This window comes from Cydia amplana, chromosome 6, assembly GCF_948474715.1.
Source record: "Cydia amplana chromosome 6, ilCydAmpl1.1, whole genome shotgun sequence".
NCBI classification, from domain to species: Eukaryota; Metazoa; Arthropoda; class Insecta; order Lepidoptera; family Tortricidae; genus Cydia; species Cydia amplana.
The window spans coordinates 6,933,534-6,958,266 of record NC_086074.1 but is presented as its reverse complement, the minus strand read 5'-3'; the positions used below and the strand labels follow the sequence as shown (position 1 = coordinate 6,958,266).

Here is a 24,733-nt window from a genome sequence, read left to right as displayed (position 1 = left end):
ATTTCATGCGTTTGTAGCATACCTACTATTTTGGCTGTGAAGTAATACATCTAGGTACTACCCCCACGCGCCCACCGCCATCGGGACCATCCGTCCCCGACATCAGCAAGTGGGATAGATGCGGAGTTTCATGTATTGCTTACACAGCCACCTGGGAGCGTGGTGTATTTCTGGTGACCTACATTCCATAATCTGGACACTTTGTAATGTGTCCTGCAGCCGGAGCCGAGCGAGCTTGCGGACGCCATTGCGCCCGTGATACAGAGGCGGCTGTGCAGTATCTTCTGTGCTGGAGATTTGGAAATAAAAGGACAGGTTTCGTTTAATTGTTTATTAGTGAATTTTATTTTGAGTGTAATGGCGAAGCATAACAGTTGAACGTAACTAATAAGCTGTCACTTTTCGTATTGGCCCATTTACCGTGCTACTTATTTTTGGAACACGTGTTTGTTTGTTCATGGAATTAAATAAAACGCACTCATTGAAGTTTAAATTTTATTCTGAGATTTTTGAAGTCCCGTATACATTGGAAACATGTTTTTTTGTGTCTGCTAAGTACCTTGCATTTCATAAACCTTTTGAGTTTAGCCTGCATTCATGATAAACCTGATACCGTGCAAATGATAATTTCAGTAACAGCCAGCTATGTTGAACCACATCGTGTCTCTCGCAACCTGCCGCAGCAACGGCAACGGCAAGCGGAAAGGATCAGCCTCCGTGCTTGGGTTGGACCTCACCACCACCACCTTTGACTTGGTCGCGTGCATCATACTCTATTAAGCTGGTGAGCAGTTCCCATTTCGTTGGGATTATTTTGAGATGTTTACTTCTGCATAGAAGTCTTGAGCGAGTTTCTGTTGTTAAAGCTAAAGAAGAAAGCTATCTTTAGTGATTTTGATCAGTAATGTTCAGTTTCAGTTGATCAGTTGACGCTGATAGTGCCAATGGTTCTGAGTAACATGATTTAAAGACCTCTTTTTATTTTCTTTTTTTGGAATTCATCGTTAACATTGTTTTGCTTTCGACGGACTGAAAGCTTGTACTTTTGTAGGGCTGAAATTACGCCCGATAGACTGGGCACTACTGTTTTGCTTTCGATAGACTGAAGGCACGCCCGATGGACTGGGCAATACTGTCATGCTTTCGACAGACTGAAGGCACGCCCGATCGACTGGGCAATACTGTTTTGCTTTCGATGGACTGAAAGTATGCCCGATGGACTGGGTATTGTTTAGTGACCGCATCAGAAGTGCCGGAGCATGTAAGAGGTGCACGTGGTCTGCTTTTTATGTGCAGAATGCTCTTTGCGAGGAGTAGCACTTACGCGGCTGAGATGGTTACTTCTGACGAGGGTCTGGTATCTGCCGAAGGACTGGCAATGCACCGAAGGACTGGTGTTGTTTTGTTAAAAATGAATTCCCGTTTATGTACTGTGTTCATATGAGTAAAATTGGAACTATCAATTCAGAATGTTATTTATTTTAAGATGTCTTACAAAAATTTAGATCACATATGACCTTTTTTTTTTAATGCCAGATAATTTCCCCGTAAATTGATATTGATGACAATAGTAGTGATACTGTCGAGCAATGAATTGGAGCTGTTGTGATTTGTGTTTTGATGTTTGGGATTGTTCTGTTTTCACATAAATTTGAGAGTATTCGCCAGATGGAGGCGATGATTATTGGAGTGTATCCGTTAGATAGCGGCGATGATTACTGATGATTATTTTTATTTAGTCGTTGCTCGATTTTTGACTAGAGAATTGAGGATTGTTAAAGTAATTTTGAACAATTTTTTTTTTCTGGTTGGATTGATAACAAAGTTTGATTTTAATATTAATTTGAGTGAGACCCAAATTGTTGGTCAGGAATGACCGAGCGATGAGATACTGTGCTGTATGTTTTGTTTCAGTATCAAATGCATACACCCACACACGAGGACGTGTGTAACGCAGGACGGCCGTGTCGGAGCGAGACACCAGAAGGACGTATTGCAGTGTTACAGTTCATAGCTTTAAACGCCTGTATAAAATCGATTAGCAATGTTTGGCTACATATTATTTGCTTGTAACGGAATCATAAAGTTGCGTAGAGAGTAACGCCACCATCTATTGGCGTATTGATGAACTAAGATGACAGGTAGAAGGCTTTGGAACGTCAAGAGGGGTATCTTGAGTGAACGTAGGCACGAGCAGGCATTTTTGTCGTTATGTTGGTAGACTGGTCAGGCAGGTTTACCAACTTGAATTGGAGGCGGGAGCGGTTGGCTCCGCCGCTGGAGCTGGCTTCCTTCTTCTTGATCGGACCGCGCTAGAGATCGGACGTTAGCCAAGCTCGTGCCTAATTCGCTACGTTCCTGAAGGCTTACACCTGAAGGATTATTCTGAAAGCTTATAGATTCTCACGTTGTTTAACCGTTTAGCTAAGTGTTTTATTCCAAGTGTTATTTTGATTTCTTATGTGCCATTAGAAGCTTACTTTTGTAAAATAAAGAAACTATGTGTTGTTTTGAAAAGATGTGTCCCGCCGAGTTTGTTGCCGGGTTAAATCTTCTCGGGTCAGAGGTGTAGGGTTGGAACCGGTTTAGTTTGACTGAAATAAAGATTTGAACGATTTCATGTGATCTTTTTATTTTGAATTTAACCAGACAACATTCTAATAGCAATTAGTTCTTTTCATCATTTAGTACTGAAATATAGTAGGCACTAGTATGGTTAATGAGTCCGAATGTTTATTTCATGCGTTTGTAGCATACCTACTATTTTGGCTGTGAAGTAATACATCTAGGTACTACCCCCACGCGCCCACCGCCATCGGGACCATCCGTCCCCGACAACTATATCATATTTTTAAGGTGACTAGCTCGGGTAAGATTAGGTCCCGTGCTTAATTTTATTTTGACAATTAACTGAGAAGAAACCGTACTTAGACTGGGAATACTTTACTTTAATCTGATTAGTTGTAAAAATAACAACACCTTGAAGATATTTATCCATTTATTTTCTTGTCTTCTTCCAATTCACAATAATCTCTTCTCTTGACAACCGCCTGCTAGCACGACTCAACAACCAAAGAGAGCTGTCCGCCAAGTGTCTTTCTTTTTATACCCAACCAATAACAGTCATCAATTTCAAACTACCCTTAACTTTAAAAACGAATTAAATAGGTATGCTAAATACCAAAAACCCTACACTCGTCCATCCTGACTCCGTGTATGTCCTCATACACGTGCCAGGTGGAAACCCTACACTTGGCCGACAGACTACGTATACTACTTAACAGTGGATACACTAATCGCATAGGATACGAAACAGTTTCAATCAGGCATCAGCAAGTCAAAATCTCAAAACATCATCTAAATAACCTTTCGTATGCCTGCCACACAATTTGGACTAGAATTTACAGTTTCAAGGTTATTAATTCAGTGGTAAATTTTGACTAAAGCATACGAAGGGTTAAAATTGTTACTCTTCTGCCGGAGACATCCTGCTGGAGACGGCTCGCACCGGACTCTGGCGGCGCGAGGCGGGCTCCTGCTGGAGACGGCTCGCACCGGACTCTGGCGGCGCGAGGCGGGCTCCTGCTGGAGACGGCTCGCATCGGACTCTGGCGGCGCGAGGCGGGGGACGCCGGTAGAGGTGCGGCGCTCAACTTGCTAAAAATATCCAACATTGGGTTAATAATCACAACAGTGTACACCTTGACTAGTAATTCAGGGTAACAGATCATTAATTTCCATTTATTATTCGATTTTCATGAGTAATGATCATCTCTATCTGCAGGTAGATAGTACACGAACCAATTCAATTCTCGTGACTGAAACAACAGAGTACACGAACCAATTCAATTCTCGTGACTGAAGCACTATCAATCTTCCTGCCATATATAATATGAACCAGTTCAAATCTTTTCTAAAATGGTAGTACTTAGCTGTGTCAGCACACGAATCAAATCAAATTCTCGTGGCTTCAACATCATTTTCCATTATCATGTCAAGAAATCTTCAATTATAAACCTCACTCTTGAGACAGGAATATTTCCCGAGAACCTTTCAGTAACTTTAACCCTGACTATAATTTATAAAATATTACTATGATGAATAACAGCGATAATTAAGTAATTATTGTGTACAACTTGACCTATTATGTTCCCATTATCAATGCATTAATCATCTGGTACTAAAAACCTATACCTAATAGCTCCCCTCCCAATGTTTTCAGAGAAGGTCGTATATTCTAGCTTGTTAGGATTTATCCAAGCTGACAAAGTACTTAGTCCATCAATTGCAAGACGCGTTGGGATTTTCAGACTATTAGATTTTTTTATAATATGCATATTGTTTTATGAATGACTTGAAAAGTATATTAATTCACTAAACGTCTTTACAGCATACCAAATCCCGCAGTTCGGGAATAAACATAGCACCTAAATAGGCGTGTTTCCGCAGAAAAAGGACCAGTAATATTTTCTCTACACGTTGAATTAAATAAATTATACGTTTCAAATGTTACATGGCAGACATAAACGATAGAACTGCAAAAACTAGAACTGCAAAAACCTGATGTTTTACCTATCCGTACCTTCCGACAATGTATACCATGAAATCGCATATTTTGTAACTGAAATATGGTATCATTTAACTACTGGGGTGATTACGACGACGTTGTAATTATGTTTAGGTTGTAAGAAAACTGCCCACGCAACATGTATCACCCATATCCACTCAGAGATTTCTTCAAGAAAATACTTGCGTTAATTGAGATCTACATACTGGAGCTTCGCCTTTTTGTAAACATAAAATATTAAGAATAAATCTTTTAATTACGATTTGCGCACTAGTATAAATATAATTATCAAATTTCAAGTTCGGCAATAAGTAAAAGTATAAAAGTGAATTCTTTACCGCAATACGTGTCTTTAATAACCTCCCAGTTGAAATTAATATCTCTTATTATTAAATTATCTCTTTTAAAAACTGCCTCAATGGTAATCTACTATTATTTGACGAGTTTTTTATAGTTCATGCATTATTTAATATATCAGCTTATCTAGTAATGAGATAATGTTTATTATTGTACATCTATTTTTATCAAGTCTTAATTTAAACATAATAATATAACCAATAAGAGGCCATCAATCCTCCTCGATCTCGGTTTAATTGTGGTGAGTTCTACAGGTTCAACCATGCACTCTTCATTATCGCTTATATTAAAATCATCATATTAAAATCATTTCAATGTAATGCTGCAACATTAACTGCAGTAACCTATGAATTAAAAATATGATTCAATAATTCAACGATTAATTCAATAATTCAACGATTCTACAATTCAATAATTCAACGATTCTACAATTCAATAATTCAACGATTCTACAATTCAATAATTCAACGATTCTACAATTCAATAATTCAACGATTCTACAATTCAATAATTCAACGATTCTACAATTCAATAATTCAACGATTCTACAATTCAATAATTCAACGATTCTACAATTCAATAATTCAACGATTCTACAATTCAATAATTCAACGATTCTACAATTCAATAATTCAACGATTCTACAATTCAATAATTCAACGATTCTACAATTCAATAATTCAACGATTCTACAATTCAATAATTCAACGATTCTACAATTCAATAATTCAACGATTCTACAATTCAATCAACCAACGATTCTACAATTCAAATTCAACGATTCTACAATTCAATAATTCAACGATTCTACAATTCAATCAACCAACGATTCTACAATTCAATCAACCAACGATTCTACAATTCAATCAACCAACGATTCTACAATTCAATCAACCAACGATTCTACAATTCAATCAACCAACGATTCTACAGTTCAATCAACCAACGATTCTACAGTTCAATCAACCAACGATTCTACAATTCAATCAACCAACGATTCTACAATTCTGTAGTGTGTGTGGTATGCCTCACCCACACACAAGCATAGCCTTAACATATATAAGTGCATGTAAGTGTTATTTAAGTGATTATACGTCTATACTCGAAGCTAGTTGTTTTCCTTTAACGCCCAACCTCACATGGCGATCCTGCCAGTGCGGCCTTGTGCTGCACTGGCGGCGCGCCGCGCCAGCCAGTAGACGTCGAGAAGAAGAGTAAAAATTTAACATAAGTGATATAAAGGACATAATTATGTGCAAAATACAATAACAAAAAAAAAATATTAACATTCACAGTGAATAAGTTTGGCGGACTTTTATTTTTTTATTGGTGTTATTAAAATTAGTGACTACGGACGCATTAAATAGTAAGGAAAAAGTGATCGCCGTGGGCTTAAACCAAACCGTATGAAAAAGTGACTGAAAATAGGTACATTTCTATTAACTAGTGAATATTTTGACGATGATAACGTGGCTTAAAATAGAATCAAAAAAATTTAATAATCAATTCAAAAAAGCGAGAAGCATTTACGATGGTTGCAGCCGGGAGTTGATGGTGTCCTTGGCCTTGGATGGCGCCGGGAGGACCAGAGACCCGTTAATTGGATAGTGTTGATTGGTAGCGCCGTATGAAAAACAATAAAGTGACATTGTAAAGTTTATGTAGTGCCTTGCCGTGCAAAAGGGACATTTAATTGCCCACTGTATATGCTTATTTTTTTTGTTTTTTCTCAGTGGTTAGTATTAATTGTTTTTTTTTAAAACCTTGTATTTTATTAGAATTGTGTATATTGTTTTTTTTTGTGTCACTATGGGATAAATAACTGTTGTGGTAAGTAGATAAGACTATGCCGTTTAATGGCGAAACAATATATGGTTAAAAGATTGGTCAATATTTCTTTTTCTAAATAGATCTTAACTATGAACTTATTTTTCACTTACTTTTTTTTTTTACTTTTTTTAGTCTATAAAGACTAAATTATTTTAATGACATACATATATTGCATTAAATTGTATTCAATTTCATATCATAGTTACGTGACATACTTTTATCCCTTACAAATATGGCACGAGGCGGCGGCGCGTGCATTCCTTATAGAGAATGGCATGCGTCGTCTGTTATTACATCTCAAATTTCGTAGTCTTTGTACACTTATTTAGAGCATTGAAGTTTATTGTAATCAAATTGAATTTAAAGAATTAGTATTAGACGCCTAAAATATTTAGTTTTCAGATTTAAAAATATAAAAGTATGTCACAATATATTCCGACTTTTAACCATATACATATATATACAATTAATGCTTAACTTTCATAGATAGATATAAATTAAATTTATTTTGACTTCGAATTTGAAATGGTTTTTCAATGATAGTAATTAATATTGTAACGGTTTAGACATATTTGTATACACGGATTAGACATATTTAACAAACAAAATAATGACGAAGTATTATAATTATGAGTGGTATTGTAAAGAAGATCAGTGTTATTGTAGGTATGGGCTTGTTTAAGAAAAGAATTAACGTTGGTTTTTAAAGAGCGCAAGTTTCGTATAAATGTTAGTAAATGAATGTTTGTGGAAGTTTAAGAAAGGTAAGGAATGTGAAATAATGGTTAGCATGGTTGTCGATTGTATTATTAGTAAAATGGAATTTGTATTTTATTGGAAAAGTGATAAAATATTGATGTATAGGAAAACTTAAACACGTAAGTTTTTCAAAGGACGATTAGCCTGATCAACTAAGAGTTGCTGAAATTCTTATATGTTAAAGTTTTCATAGTGTGTGAGTTAAGTGATTGCATTTGAGTGTTGTTTTTTTTTTGTTGTTGAGAGGAAAGAAATGGAAGTAAATAATTGACAAATAAAACTGCCTATCGCATCTTCGGTGGCCCGAGAGGCGGCCTTGAGCGATACGGTATAGCAAGGGTACGCCAGGATACAAGGCAGCAGGGATGTTGCGGATGCAGATTTTTTGACATCCGCGGATGCGGATGCGGATGCGGATTTTTAAAGGCTCACATCCGCGGATGCGGATGCGGATGCGGATGTCAAGATTAGGTACTTAGAAAACGTCAAATATTAAATTTTTAGTATTTTTTTATTAAAAAAAAAACAAATGTTTAGTATTTGAGCAAGAATATAGGTGCGTTATATTTAATAAACAGTAACTTCGCCGACTTTTCTGGATCTAGACGATTTCGTTATAGGTAATGACGAAATTACCTAGCACTTACGCCGCCGCTAAGACGTTCCTGTACCGACTTGTTCGACATCCGCATCCGCATAAGCTCCGCATCGATTTTATGCGGATGCGGATGCGGATGCGGATGTTGAAAATAATGCGGATGTTCCGCGGTTGCGGATGCGGATGCGGATGTTCGCAACATCCCTGCAAGGCAGGCACGGAATCCTTGGCGTCTGACCATGATTCGATCGAGTATCAATCGTGGAGACCCTTGGACACTTGGAAGGTTTTGATGTAAGGATGTGTTAAAAGAACTGCCTGTCTGAGTATAAAAATAGTATGTATGCGCGCTTTAAATAAAATGTCCTTGTATCCTGAGCAAATAAATAAATAATTATAGTAAGGTCGGCCGACCACGTATGTAAAAGCGTTGCGTACCCTTGATCCTTGATTTCAGTGAAGCATAAAAGATGCCACTATAAATGAATAAATAAAATAAAATAAACAAAGAAAATATATTTAAATAAATGACGTCATAAAAGTAAATGAAAAAAAAAAGGATTAAGACTTGCAAGTAAAATAAAAAATATAATTGTGATCATGACATGAATTATGGACAATGCATACTAAATAAACTATGAATACAGAGTCTCTGAATGAATATGGATATATCCAGAACATATTATAATATATTATATAGATTTTAATATTCTGTATGTTATTTTAAGTTTTTTTTTCTCCTTTTACCAATAAGTTGAAATGTTAATTACGGGTTTATTTAGTCTAATTTGGTTCATCAAATCGCATTCATATTCATATTAATATGTAGGTAATTCAATACAATATTAGTGTAAGTTTATCATTAATTTCTGTTAAAGATTTTAACCAGTTCTTCAGTAGGTGCTGTGTATAAGCTGTGTGTATAACCATTATTTTTTTTTCATCCAAAGTAAATTAAAAATGTTATTTTGTTACAGTTAATTTTTTTTTTTTTTTTGTTGTGTGTGGTATGCCTCACCCACACACAAGCATAGCCTTAACATATATAAGTGCATGTAAGTGTTATTTAAGTGATTATACGTCTATACTCGAAGCTAGTTGTTTTCCTTTAACGCCCAACCTCACAATTCAATCAACCAACGATTCTACAATTCAATCAACCAATGATTCTACAATTCAATCAACCAATGACTCTACAATTCAATCAACCAATGACTCTATAATTCAATCAACCAATGACTATAATTCAAGCCCAATAACTATAATTCAAGCCCAATGACTATAATTCAAGCCCAATGACTATAAATTATGACTATAATTCAATCAACCAATGACTCGATCATTCAATAAACCAAACGACTCGATCATTCAATAAACCAAACGACTCGATCATTCAATAAACCAAACGACTCGATCATTCAATAAACCAAACGACTCGATCATTCAATAAACCAAACGACTCGATCATTCAATAAACCAAACGACTCGATCATTCAATAAACCAAACGACTCGATCATTCAATAAACCAAACGACTATAATTCAATAAACCAAACGACTCTATAATTCAATAAACCAAACGACTCTATAATTCAATAAACCAAACGACTCTATAATTCAATAAACCAAACGACTATAATTCAATAAACCAAACGACTCTATAATTCAGTAAACCAAATGACTCTATAATTCAATAAAGCAATTGACTCTATAATTCAATAAAGCAATTGACTCTATAATTCAATAAAGCAATTGACTCTATAATTAAATAAAGCAATTGACTCTATAATTCAATAAAGCAATTGACTCTATAATTCAATAAAGCAAATGACTCTATAATTCAATAAAGCAAATGACTCTATAATTCAATAAAGCAAATGACTCTATAATTCAATAAAGCAAATGACTCTATAATTCAATAAACCAAATGACTCTATAATTCAATAAACCAAATGACTCTATAATTCAATAAACCAAATGACTCTATAATTCAATAAACCAAATGACTCTATAATTCAATAAACCAAATGACTCTATAATTCAATAAACCAAATGACTATAATTCAATAAACCAAATGACTCTATAATTCAATAAACCAAATGATTCTATAATTCAATAAACCAAATGACTCTATAATTCAATAAACCAAATGACTCTATAATTCAATAAACCAAATGACTCTATAATTCAATAAACCAAATGACTCTATAATTCAATAAACCAAATGACTATAATTCAATAAACCAAATGACTATAATTCAATAAACCAAATGACTATAATTCAATAAACCAAATGACTCTATAACTCAATAAACCAAATGACTCTATAATTCAATAAACCAAATGACTCTATAACTCAATAAACCAAATGACTCTATAACTCAATAAACCAAATGACTCTATAACTCAATAAACCAAATGACTCTATAATTCAATAAACCAAATAACTCTATAATTCAATAAACCAAATGACTCTATAATTCAATAACCCAAATGACTCTATAATTCAATAAACCAAATGACTCTATAATTCAATAAACCAAATGACTCTATAATTCAATAAACCAAATGACTATAATTCAATAAACCAAATGACTCTATAATTCAATAAACCAAATGACTCTAAATACTAGATACTCGATACTCGATACTCGATACTCGATACTCGATACTCGATACTCGATACTCGATACTCGATACTCGATACTCGACCAATAAATAAACAAAGCAACAAATCAATCAATTCACAGAAAATGTGCCGTTAATGAGCTAATTATTGTCCAATTTTGTTTATAATCAGATGGCATTATAAATGTGGAGCTTCCTTGCAGTTCAAATAGAAATCACAAAAGTTGGTCAAAGGCCTGACCGGCTGAGAACCACTCATAGATCGTATCTATTACTTCGTAAGATAAAATATATACGCGTTATTATATCGCATTGACATATTTAGGCAAAAATTTCTCATAATTGGTACACAAGTAATAGTTTCTATCGGTTCATCAAATTTATTTTTCTCAACTTATCCTCTGGCAATATATTCATCTTATACTTATGTTATATGTGCTAGATGTCGATGAACGAGATGAAGTCAAGCAATTCACGGTATCTAACACACATTACCATATCAAATCATTCATAATATAATAGTAAAAGTAGGTGTACATGACCTGATGTCCAGTGGCGCGTGCCTCTCGCTAAGGCTGTCGAAGCGGGGTTACTCCTGACTTTCACAACAGGACTCTGCTTCGGTCTGGATTCCTTTTTCACTGCCGCTGTTATTCCAGCTACATTCCCTTTCGCGAAGACCGAGGCTTCTGGTGTTCGCAAGCGCCGTTGATCATCATGAGTCAACGTCAGCCATATTCTCCAACAACTCGGCATGAAACGTAAAAGTATCCGGTGTTACATATACCTATATACTATATCATAATACCTTATAAACTATAAAGGAATTATATGACAAAATAATGTTTAATGGTAGTTCAAATTATAAACATTCATTTATCTCAAAAACTATGCGTCGTAGCAAAAAAAATGACTGAAAATTCAATGCCCCGTTTGCATAGTAAGCCATCTACTTATATTCCACAAATTTTAACATTAAGGATCAAAATCAAAACTCAAAATCTTCAATTAAATTGCGAGACCTGGTTATAAATCATAAATATCAATTTATCTCTGAAACTATGCGCCGTAGTGAAGAAATAATGAAAATTAAGGCACCCTTGAATACTCCAACCAACACATATCAAGACCCACGTGTTGACATATTCTGCCTAATTCCCACATGTGTGTGGGTAAGTAAGTAGCAAAGAAGTTAATAACTACAGTCACGTATCTATTTATTAAGAAGAACACGTGTACTTGATTTTGTTAACTGAACATTATTATGCCTAGCTGTCGGTGGCCCTCCAGTACCATCGGTCCATTTTCCCAATCTGTCTACTTTACCAAACGGTCTACTTTCCCGATCTGCCTAATTGCTTTTCTAAATCCGTCTAATTACCTATCGGTCCACTTTCCCGATCCGTCTAATTACCGATCGGTCCACTTTCTTCATTGGTCTACTTGACCAAATGGTTCGCTTTTCCGATCCCATGAAAAACATTTCATGTAAAATGTTGTCAAGACGAAACCACAAGGCTCGGACTGTCAAAAAGTTATCAGATATCTTGTAGAGCCAAGCTTCTAACTCTACAAGCCCTAACATCACAAACTCTACACCTTAGTCAAAATACGTGGCTTGGCCGTTTTGTTACTACAAAAATTATTGTATAATAAAAAATAATGAATAGATTTCACCTTCCGCCCATGTGACGGTAGCGAAACGGCCAAGCCACATATGTTGACTAAGATGTAGAGTTTGTCATGTTAGGGCTTGCAGAGTTAGAAGCTTGGCTCTACAAGATATCTGATAACTTTTTGACAATCCGAGCCTTGTGGTTTCGTCTTGGCAACATTTTACATGAAATGTTTTTCATGGAATATTGTTTACTGGAATGATCCCAGACATTTTGTTCGTTGTAGTCACAAAACGGTAATTTGCTGGAACGCAATCAGTTATATTTGATTAAATACTGTCAGAACAATGACGGTGTCTCACTCGCACCTGTTACAATACTGATATGTCGGTCCTCTGTGGTTGACACATATTGACTTGGAATTATGCTGGCACTAAGCGGTTTTGGTATTCTGAGAAACTGGTGGTTTGCGTGAACCAATGGCGAAAGTAGACAACGTGCTCAAGTAGACAAATCGGGAAAGTGGACCGTTTGGCAAAGTAGACAGACCGGAAAAGTGGACCGATGGTAAAGTGGACACATCGCGAAAGTGGACCGTTTGGTAAAGTACAGAGATCGCGAAAATGGACCCTTTGGTAAAGTAGACAGATTGGGAAAGTGGACCGATGGTACTGGAGGGGTCGGTGGCATGGTGGTTAAATTCTCGACCAACTGACGCATATATTCTTATGATTATACATTGATATTATGTCCATTTAATTACATTTATGGGTCAAACTAACCTAAGTTTAACTGATATGCAATTAGATAGCCTATAATCATAATCATCATAATATTATTAATAAATGATGCAGGTACTCATTTAAATTAAATAAAAATGTTACCAGTACCATATTTCTTACGTAATCCATTAGAATTTCGTATAGTTAATTAATTATCTCCAAGCTCAGAATAAGGGTCATGTTATCAGTTATCTCACTAAATCAATAAGTAATAGCAGTAGGCGTGTACTTACGTTCATCCCACTTCTGAAGTGTAAAAATAACAACACCTTGAAGATATTTATCCATTTATTTTCTTGTCTTCTTCCAATTCACAATAATCTCTTCTCTTGACAACCGCCTGCTAGCACGACTCAACAACCAAAGAGAGCTGTCCGCCAAGTGTCTTTCTTTTTATACCCAACCAATAACAGTCTTCAATTTCAAACTACCCTTAACTTTAAAAACGAATTAAATAGGTATGCTAAATACCAAAAACCCTACATAGTAAATTAAGACCGAATTTTCGTCAACTCGAGGGTAAAATGTAAACACAGAACTTAAACAGTTATGTCAATCCATCAATTTCACCTGCTACGATGGCTGTCTAATTTCGAAGCAGTTGCCAGTTGTTGAGTTTTAGCCACAACAACAAAAGTAATTCAATAAAAGCGGGAAAGAGAAATGAAATGTTAATTGTTTTTCCACGAACGGTTGTATTACATGATTTGTATAGGTAAGAGTAGAGGGTTAAAATAATTTCTGTAACATTATAGAAGCGTGAAATCATTTAAAATTCAAAACAAGCATGTAGACTACGGTAGAAGGGTTATTATTTAGGTAAATTTTCCGTATCCTGAGGGATAAAGTACTTACGACGAAGAATTGAAAAAAAGGATTAGTTCTACATGCCTAAAATATATTGAAAGGCGTCTTTTTAGTCACGTACGTACGGCACTGATTTGGTCCTTGCCCTTTTCCGCTTAATGACGTTGTTATTTTATGAAATAAATAATAAACAGTAAAATAAATAATAACACGGCACAAATTCGAACCCATCCAACATTTCTTCGGACTCAATGACGGTGCAGCCATACCTAGCCCGTCTACCTCCACCCTGCACTAGCGCCATATTTTTGTTGTTGCTTATTCTGTTTTTTTTTATAATTTTACATTTTTGATAATAATAAACAGTTACGTAACCCAAAAAAAGATAAAATGTATTTGAAATATTTGGGATATTTTGCACTTAAGATTGGAGTATTTTGTCAGATTTGAAGCCGGAATTCGCATTGAGTCTAGGCACTGTTAGGATAGTTTATTCCTTAAATATTGACAGTAGGCTTAGTACTGATTATTGTTACGTAAATGTATTTACTACTTTATGTAGATTTATATGTTAAAATTTGTTATTTTTAAAGAAAAGTTATTGCTTACTTTATAATTCTATTTCTAGGAATAAAGCGCTTCATACTAAATACTAGCGTACATAAGTGATGAGAGCACAAAGGGTTCATTTTTATTTTCAAGATCACTTGCAATAATATCTATACGATGATCTCAATGATGATGATGATAAAGTATTTTTATGACAAGCTCTTGTTAATAGATGTAGGTATCCAAGGCTTCTCTCTTTTTTGCGTAACCTTTAAAATATTTTTGCAGGTTTACTTTAAATAGGTTGTCATTTAAAAAAATATTACTTATGTTCTAACAAAACATAAAAATGTAGGTATTATCCGCCCCGGTATTTATGACTAAATAATTAAATAGGGACGCTTTGGGTAATCGGATTAAATTATACCTACAGCAAACCCAATACCTTTTCTCTCATTGTTTGGATTAGTCTTGTTTTAAATAATAGATACAGTTAATTATATGATATGAGCAACTAAACTTCCTCTATGCTCAGCTTACTTACAACGTATGAGCGGTTTTTATGTAAATTCTAAATAGGTATAAGTTGATAATATATAACACCTAAGATACCTACTTGCTTAAATACGGTAACTAAACTTTACCAATTCCTTCATCAAATGAATTAACTCCGCTATTGTGTACCGATATATTGAAGCATTGTAGAATTCATTAATCAATTACGGGTGTAATTTAATGGTGTGCTCAGTACCGACAATGTAAACACTAATATTGGCGCGCCGAGCGCTCCAAAAATGATTGACTCGGGGCCCGATTCGGATTTTGAAATAGACATCTGTTAGATATCTTTTAGACATCGCCAAGATACGATAGCGATATGTTTAAGATCTAACCTGTCAAATTTGACATTTGCGCGATTCAGGAGATACTCTTGAACGATTTCCATAAGATATGGCTTAGAGATCCAATTCACATCTAAAAGATATCTAACTCTATCTAACGTAAAAGTGACATTGGTTGCCCGAATTGTGCTGCAAAAGAGAACTAGTTGAAATCTAAACTATAACATCTCTAGAATGGATCTAGTACGTGTCGTCTCTTGTGAATATCTTGAAGTTCGAATACGGCAGTCGGATCGATGTTTGTTAGCTCATACAAGTATGTGAGACGCCGGGGCCTCAGGGATCTGGAGAGTTGGAGACACGACGTGACGTTGGACTAAACTTGTTGGTACTTGGTACCACTTTGTTGCCCAACTAATCCCGTTGTTACCTAGATAGTCGCTCGTCGTAGTTTGATACCTACCTATTTACTAAATAATTTACGCGGAACATTGTTAGTAGGTATTTAAGCTCTCAACACGTTGACTCAAAATGGTACGCACCTAATTTTTAGGGTTCCGTACCCAAAGGGTAAAAAACGCGACCCTATTACTAAGACTTCGCTGTCCGTCCGCCCGTCCGTCCGTCCGTCTGTCACCAGGCTGTATCTCATGAACCGCGACAGCTAGATAGTTGAAATTTTCACAAATGATGTATCTCTGTTGCCGCTATAACAACAAATACTAAAAATAAAATAAAATAAATATTTAAGGGGGGCTCCCATACAACAAACACGATTTTTTTGCTCTATTTTTTGTTGATGGCGCGGAACCCTCCGTGCGCGAGTTTGACTCGCACTTGGCCGGTTTTTATTTATACTATACGTTTCAAGATTCTGAAACTGATAATTTCTGGTTTTTCAAATTTTATTTTACATATTTTTCTATTAAATTCTTTAACATTATAACCGTGGAACCGTTTCTTGAAAACTTTAATACACTTAAGTAACATACATACCTACTATTATATATTATATAAAGTATTATTAGGTAACAAAATAAAATAGAGTATTTTATTAAAAGTATTATCTAAAAAAGATGCAATATGTAGTCTGAAGATTTGTTTTTTCGTTTTTGCCTAGTCGCATTGAATAAATAATATTACGCTTATTATCTTCATTTTGTTAAATAGTCTATCTTCGAAAGTATTGCATTTACCCATTTACTTTACAGGACTATATTTATTCTACTGTAAACGTCTAGTCCTCGTGGCGAAGAGACACGTGTCTTATCCGATCACAATCACAAATTGTTTTCGAGAAAGAAAATACCTAACACGTTTCTCAACGTGCTCAATAAAGCATGTCTTGTTTTTAATTACATCGTTGCGTTTAATTTTTTTTTGTTTAAATATTTTGTTTTGCGTGATTAAAATATTTTGTTGTAAGTAAAATAAATGTGGAATGCTTTATTTGATCGCCATATTTTATTTTATGGTACCTACTTAAATAAAAATGTATGCCACAAAATATTTAATTGTATTTTGAATATAATGTAATGTACTCGTAATGCACTCATTGATCTACATTTATTGAACAGTCACATGGTAATTAAGTATAGTAGGTACATATATTTGCTCTTAATTAAGAAATCTCTCATGCTTTCTCTATAAGAATGCACTAGGAGATTTTGCATGTGGATTAGGTAAGACCAGCATCATTGAGTTTTAGTTTTGATTCAATAATTTTCAATTTGATACCTACTGTAATAATCATAAGTATGAAAATTAATACCTGTCTTGCTCCTGTCTCCGCCAAGTCTACCTTGTTCCCCACCACCACTATTGGCACGGCCGTGCTGGCTTTCGTCTCATGTATCTGATCCCGTAACGTCCGCACCTCTGCGAAGCTGTCAGGATCCGTGATATCGTATACTAGTATGAAGGCATCCGCCGATTGCATAGACAAAGCCCTCATGGCAGGAAATTCGTAAGCTCCTGATGTGTCTAAAATATCCAATGTCAATCTAACTCCAGCGACATTGAAGTCTCCATGGTGCATTTCCTCAATTGTTCGTTTGTACTTAGGAGAAAACGTGTTGTAGAGGAATTGTGTTATCAGCGACGATTTGCCAACTTTGGCGGCCCCTAGCACGACAATTTTATGGCGCACTGCATTGTTGGTGAGGTTGGCGCTACTAGGGACTGTCTCTTCTGTTCGCTCGGTCCTGTAACAAAACAAGCTGCGATTAGTTCTGTTTAAAATGTTATGTAAAAAAAGCAACAAACTCCGGTAAAGAAAGTTTGTATATTTAATACAATGTCAAGTGAAGTTATTAGGTAATAAATTCACAAATTTGGTGTGTAAGCCACGTTTCTAAAGCGAATGATTATCATGCAAATCGGTCATGCGTAGTTAACTGGAAATATGGCGACGACCTTCGATAAAACTCTGCGAAAAGGGCGACTAATGTATTCATGCGATAGATAAACAATGAGGGTACCCGGTTCCTTATCAAGAGGCGGGCTGCAAATTAGCTAATTGTGTAACATTATACTGCTAAAGCTAAATTTGTATTTATAATTCTAAAATTGCACGAGCGTAATGAAGACATGAATTGCAGATTACCTAATTATTGCAAATATTGAAACGTTGCTAATGGAGGTAATGTTACAGCTAATTAGCGTAAATCATGTCATAATCTTGTCTGTTTCCAACACATAAAACGTCAAAATGACGGTTAAGGACAAACAACCGTGAACGGTATTTTAGATTTGAAAGCTGTTTATGAATATTAAAATTAACTGGTTGAGTGTGTTATACCCAGACTTTAAGTATTTAATATCAGTATATTCATATGCATGTATCAATGCAGTGCCTACATTTTGTTTATACAGATAGTAGGTAGGTACCATTTGGAACCATAAAGGCATGTGTTCTTTATAATTCGAATTCGAGGTCCCGTGGGACCTACATACATACTTAAAATACACAGTACAAAAATAAAATAAAATGAAACTGAAACAAAAATGAAACTATAATGATTTTAAATCAAGAATTTATTTTGATGTGGACGTAGAGAAAAGTGTTTGTATTGCGAGCGACACACGTGCACTGTCAATGTAATAAATAATTTTGTCATTCCTTCGTTAAAATCTTCTTTTGTGCCAATCACATTACTGTCATTAATTATGACTTATGACTACACATCGGTAACTCGTGGCATTTAGGTAGCACTTAAAAGATTAGTGATGAGCACACACCGGTAACTCGTGGCACTTAGGTAGCACTTGACAGTTTCTAACAGACTAGTGATGTGACAATATTCTTCCTATCTAATACCTTTAAACGAGCAATTCTTGTTTATTTATTTATATATATATATTTTTTTTCGGGGATCTCGGAAACGGCTCTAACGATTTCGATGAAATTTGGTATATAGGGGTTTTCGGGGGCGAAAAATCGATCTAGCTAGGTCTTACCTCTGGGAAAATGCGCATTTCCGAGTTATTATATGTTTTCCGAGCGAAGCTCGGTCACCCAGATATTTCTTCCTATACGAGTCGAGAAAAAGAAACCACTAAAAAAAGGAATTAATTAAACTAATCTTTTAAGTGCTAAGTACCTAAATGCCACGAGTTACCGATGTGTACTTATGACATTACTAAAAGGCAGTCAGTCATTCTTACTGATAGTGTTTGGCCCGCATAATAACGTAGACGGCACGCCACGCGCCAGAGAGCTAACGTTCCTCTTAAATATTAAAATCTGTTTAAGAGGCTACCGCATGAATTAGCGGGATTTCTCGGTTATCCCGGAGTTCCAGTTACAACTTGTTTGGTTTCAATTTCCTCGTTTAATTACCCTTTGCCGACTTTCCACCGCCATAGAATTTAAAAATACCTAAGTACCTATAGTATGGCTCTTCTGAGGTGAACTTTTCGCTTCGAACCATAATCTTTCAAACAAAGGCCATTGTCTCTATTATCGCAAACCCGCTAGCTCGAGCGTTAGCACGTGCCAGTACAACATTCATATTGAAAAACAACCGGTATCGTCATAGTATTAAGGTCCAAATTTAATGTCACTGATATTCTAGATATTCGTTTTGGTAGTGTAGGACGATAGACCGCCCCGAAGCGATACGGCACTCATATTATTTTGATACTTAGTGTGGTGTTAAAAATGAAACGTGGTTATCTAATCTAATACCTTTAAACGAGCAATTCTTGTTTATTTATTTATTTATTTATTTATTTATATATATATATATCGGGGATCTCGGAAACGGCTCTAACGATTTCGATGAAATTTGCTATATGGGGGTTTTCGGGGGCGAAAAATCGATTTAGCTATAATATTATATCTAGCTATATATTATAGGTCTTATCTCTGGGAAAACGCGCATTTTCGAGTTTTTATATGTTTTCCGAGCGAAGCTCGGTCACCCAGATATTTTATGATCATACCCCGCAACGGAGCTAGCAAAACCGTAGCATATGACAGTTTTGTGTCAGGGTTGGCGATTATGACGAACCATTTTGCTTTAACTTTATTGTATGTAAGATTAATAAAATTGGTCGAGAACCTTGTTGACCCTCTTCCGATATAACCCGGTTTAATTAACTGTCAAATAATATAAATTAACAGGTCAATGTCAATATTAGATGCGTTTCAATGTATCTGTTATTTTGTTTATAAAATCACGTTTTTTTCTCGCGTTTCTTTCAAATATTAACATGGAATTTTCATTGCTTGAAAATACATATTGGTGTGTTTGAAAACAAAGAAAAAATATTTTTTGTACTTTAGTTTATGTGTAGTAGTGATAACCCTGGCGTACAACTGCTACAGATTTGCTAGCTCGGTTGCGAGGTATGTTTATGATAAAGCGTTGTATATTTGTTATATAACAAAATCTAAGGTAACAATGTAAATTTAAGATTAATAAGTTTAACATAGGTATAATCAACATTTTTCCGTGTAGGTATATAAACAGTTACTTACTAAGTACTAGATAAAATCGTGTCATAAAAAATCAGATATAATAAATTTCTTGCAATCAAAATCCAGGGTCACGTAAGCAGGTCGTCAAGTTTTTAACAATATCGGGCAGAGTACTTATATAAATAACACGAAGCACACGGTTAGGATATTAGAAACCGACTTAAGCCTGATGTAGGGTCGGTAAATGATAAAATAATGTGCCCCACTACTCATGCACACGGATCTTGCACACCGCTCTTCTCATAAACCTATTGTATTTACCTATGCAAAACAATAGTGGTCAGGTCGCAAATCCTTATCAGTGTTTTTATTGTCACTATGCGTAGGCATCACATCAGAGGTGCTAATTTCACAGTAGGTATCGTTATTTTAAAGATAAGAAAAAATAACAATGCTTGCAGCTGCACCTTTGTAAATTATTACATTTACCACCGCAAGCTAATAATTTAAATAAAACAATATAATAAATATGTAACCACGTTTCATTTTTAACACCACACTAAGTATCAAAATAATATGAGTGCTGTATCGCTTCGGGGCGGTCTATGGTCCTACACTACCAAAACGTAATATCTAGAATATCAGTGACATTAAATTTGAACCTTAATACTATGACGATACCGGTTGTTTTTCAATATGAATATTGTACTGGCACGTGCTAACGCTCGAGCTAGCGGCTTTGCGATAATAGAGACAATGGCCTTTGTTTAAAAGATTAAGGTTCGAAGCGAAAAGTTCACCTCAGAAGAGCCATACTATAATTATCTATGAGATATTTATTGTCTCTTTTGTTAGTCGAAGATATGATTATAGTAGGTTATGTAGTTTTTTTAACGTGGGTTAATTAAATTAGCTTGTTGCGATATTTGAAATATTATAAGCATTTATATTACCTAGGTAGTCTGCAGTGCATTTATCCCAACATCATATCGGGCAACATTATCTAGGTAGGTATTGTTCCGATCCAAAAATATTAAGTTCGAATACAATTATTCCGGTTTTACTAATGGAACATATTTAAAGCATACGCTCTACAATACGGTAGTTTCTAGTTTTTTTCTCTACCATTACCTAATGTGAATAAGAAAACAAGGGTACTTAGATGTTCCAATGGCATTTATATTATTTTCTTGGTATCAATCAGGAAGTACCTGTAAAAAAATCGATATCATATATTTCGGAAATCGGCATGAAATTTACGTATAAGAGGCTCGAAGTTCGCAGTATTACAGGTAAATCGGGACGGTCGTACCACCATTCATCAATCATAAAGCTCTTTGTGCTACAAAATGGCGGGTTTTATCTGTGCAACGCTTCACGCGTCTAAAATTAAAATGGTTGCTTTGTGTCGTATTCAATTGGAGGATAAACCCTTGGACAGTTTTCCGTGCAGTTATTTTATTAACTGTGTGCTAAATCCTCTAGGCAATGCAAAGCATGTCTAAAATCCAAGAGAACTGTTCATCAGTCGAGCATATTGGGATCCAAGCTGTGGCCATTAGACAGGAACTCTATTACCTCTGCGATGTTAGGACAATGGAACAATCAACTAGGTTAATTGAAACGTTTCTGTCAACAGTAATCACTGCGGGCGTTGCATGCTTAAAAGCTTCAAATTTGCATAAACGCCACAATTTCCATGTTCACAGCTCGCTGGTTCTATTATGGTTCAATGGCAACAAATTGTAATCAAACAAGTAGGTACTACAATATTGTGGAAAATCTTAAATCGGTCAGCTACACTAAATGTAGTTTCCCTTACAAAATGTATATGAAGATATAAACGGTCTTCACCAAAACTATGTATTTCATATTTTTGACCCGAATAGAAAATCGACTTTGATTTGTTTTAAACTTATCTACTCATGTAGAATTGTTTTGAGAGATTACTTTAGAAACTTATAATTAATAAGAAAAAAGAAGAAGAAGGAATATGAGCAGGAAATAGCTTAATTATAAGGCTTGGGGAAGGGAATTGCGAAACGTGACGTACCGTTTGTGAAGTAAAAGAAGAGATATACCCAACAACTTTCACATTTTAGTAAGTAATATCATAAAACGAAGTTTCATTTGGATTTTAGCACAGAAAAGCGTTGGTTAAACATTTATTAATAAAATATTGAGTGAGCACTTAAAATCCCCGAATAAGTATAGTATCTCTCCATCATTTAAAATGTAATTTAAAAAATGCTCAGAAAATATGTTCGTTCGTATTGTCAATTATCCATCAACATGTAAGAAAATGTCGCGTTATTTAGATGCAACTACTGATATATAATAGTCAAAATGATATTACGATAAAAGCCCATGTAAAAAATACAATTGGGTATACAATTATATTTCATAAACTAAAAACCGTAAACTAGTATTCTATATGTATAGTACCTAAATTCCAGTATTTTTCACGAGGCATGAGTCAGTATGCTGCATATTGATCGGTATATTTGCAGACTGATAAGCCCGGTGACATGTGTGGCGGGACGAGATACGCGAGTATTTACGTTTATCAACGGATTACGGTTGCACAATAAACTAACTAACATATGATATTTCTTCCGTACTGCGATAGTTATTCATGATATAAAATAATTTAAACGAATTATGTTGTACTTGAATGCCCAATAAAAAAGGACTTGTGAAGGGGATTGTGATAATAAATATGAGTTCATGAAGCACAATTTTGTCTATTCTTATACGCGCTACAATATTACCAACACATTTGGGTTACATAAATAGAGTTATATATTTTTTTGATTTATTTGCTTTTGCTTTTTCTCATTGGTTGATATGGACTCGCAGACGAATATACGGACATGCATAGTGAGTTGAGGTAGGTATGTTACTTTTAATTTAAATTATCTACATAGTATCTTTGGTGTTGGAAACTATTTCATATAATATACACCGTCATTAAGAAGCAGGTTTTCTATAAATATTATTTCAATAAATACATTCAAAGGTGTATTTATTGAAATAATATTTATAGAATTTCAAAGGACAATAATAAAGAAATTCAATTGATTCAAAGGTCTTTTTTCTATACTTATATAAATATTTATAAAAAGAAAATATTATTCCACAATTATTTTTTTATTACATGATAAAACTGTTAAGTAGAGACTGTAGGTAATGACCTAATTCAAGATCACCGTAGAATATCCGATTAAAATAATACTTCACTTAGGCACACATAAATACCCAGAGTGTGATATTAAAGCAAATTATTTTCCCCCGTAAATACAACAGTAAGAAGAATCCCATAAACTTAATGTATAAGCTACGCTTCGAACGATACCTATACATTTTATTACTTCAACAGAGCTCCATCTTCAATTAGGATTATTTGGGGTTGTCTCACACCGGGTAAACATACTGGCGGGAAATTTGCAACGTCTCGAAGCTAATTAAGTATCTATCTCACGATACAAAACTCAGTTTTATGTATTCAGACCGTTACGTCACTGACAAACTTTTGGCTTCATTATTTTCTTACGCGAATAATTTTAATTAAGGGGACGGTATATGACGTTTTCGATTTAGAGCTCACTTCGTGCAATCAATTTGTTCAAGAAATGTTTAATAACTGCATTAAATTATACGTAAATTTGTTCACGAAGACGCCGTGTACCGGCTCTTCACGGCATAATATTTTTTATTTGCTGTAATTCTCTACAAATCGACACTAAAAGTATCCAAAAATCAAAATATGGAGTTCCGTTTGAGCAACACGCATTACAGTTTTGCCTTTAACAGTAATTGAGTTGTTGTGTGATTTTGAAAGCTAGATAACTAAACTAGCAAATTATTACCTACTTATATTTTTACTCACAAATACAACACAGAAATTCAATCCCAAATGTAAACTTTCGTACAATTTCCATACATTGACGACATCACTCAAAATTCTTCTTCGAGTCAGATGGCCGCTGGCCTTGGATCGAAGCAGACGCGTACGTCGTTGTAGCTCGTTTTTGACATTATTTAGACATTTCATCATATACGCATACGAAAATGTATACCAGTAGATAAATTGTATTTCAAAAAATAGGGTAAATAAATTTATTTAAAATTTGATTTGTTGTTATTTACAGGTCGTAACGATCGAAAACAGCAGTAAACTATCCTAAAACAATACGATTACAATTGAATTTAAGTAACTTGTTCCTTCAAAACCCGCTTAAAATGAAAAAAGTTTAAAGACTCGTTTTACTGATTGGGATTGATTTTCATTATGCTGGTATCAATTTTGCGTAATTAAAAAAAAGTATATGACTTCTGTACGTCAATGACATTTGATGTCAATTGTAATCTTGTATTTACGTTAGAGAATATTATATATTCATTTAAATATTACTTACCTATTAATACGAAGCGTAATTCGTTTAATACCTGAAAGTCTTAGTGTCTACACCTA

The 24,733-nt window shown here is 34.8% G+C and overlaps 1 protein-coding gene across 1 annotated transcript in view; it reads right to left on the bottom strand.

The window, feature by feature from the left end:
• Positions 1-24,733, bottom strand: part of LOC134648768 (ras-related protein Rap-2b) — a 65,485-nt gene that overhangs the window by 6,203 nt on the left and 34,549 nt on the right. Inside the window, exon 2 of the mRNA XM_063503323.1 lies at positions 17,107-17,539. Coding sequence (XP_063359393.1) covers positions 17,107-17,539 — 433 coding nt within the window. The remainder of the gene's footprint in view (positions 1-17,106; positions 17,540-24,733) is intronic.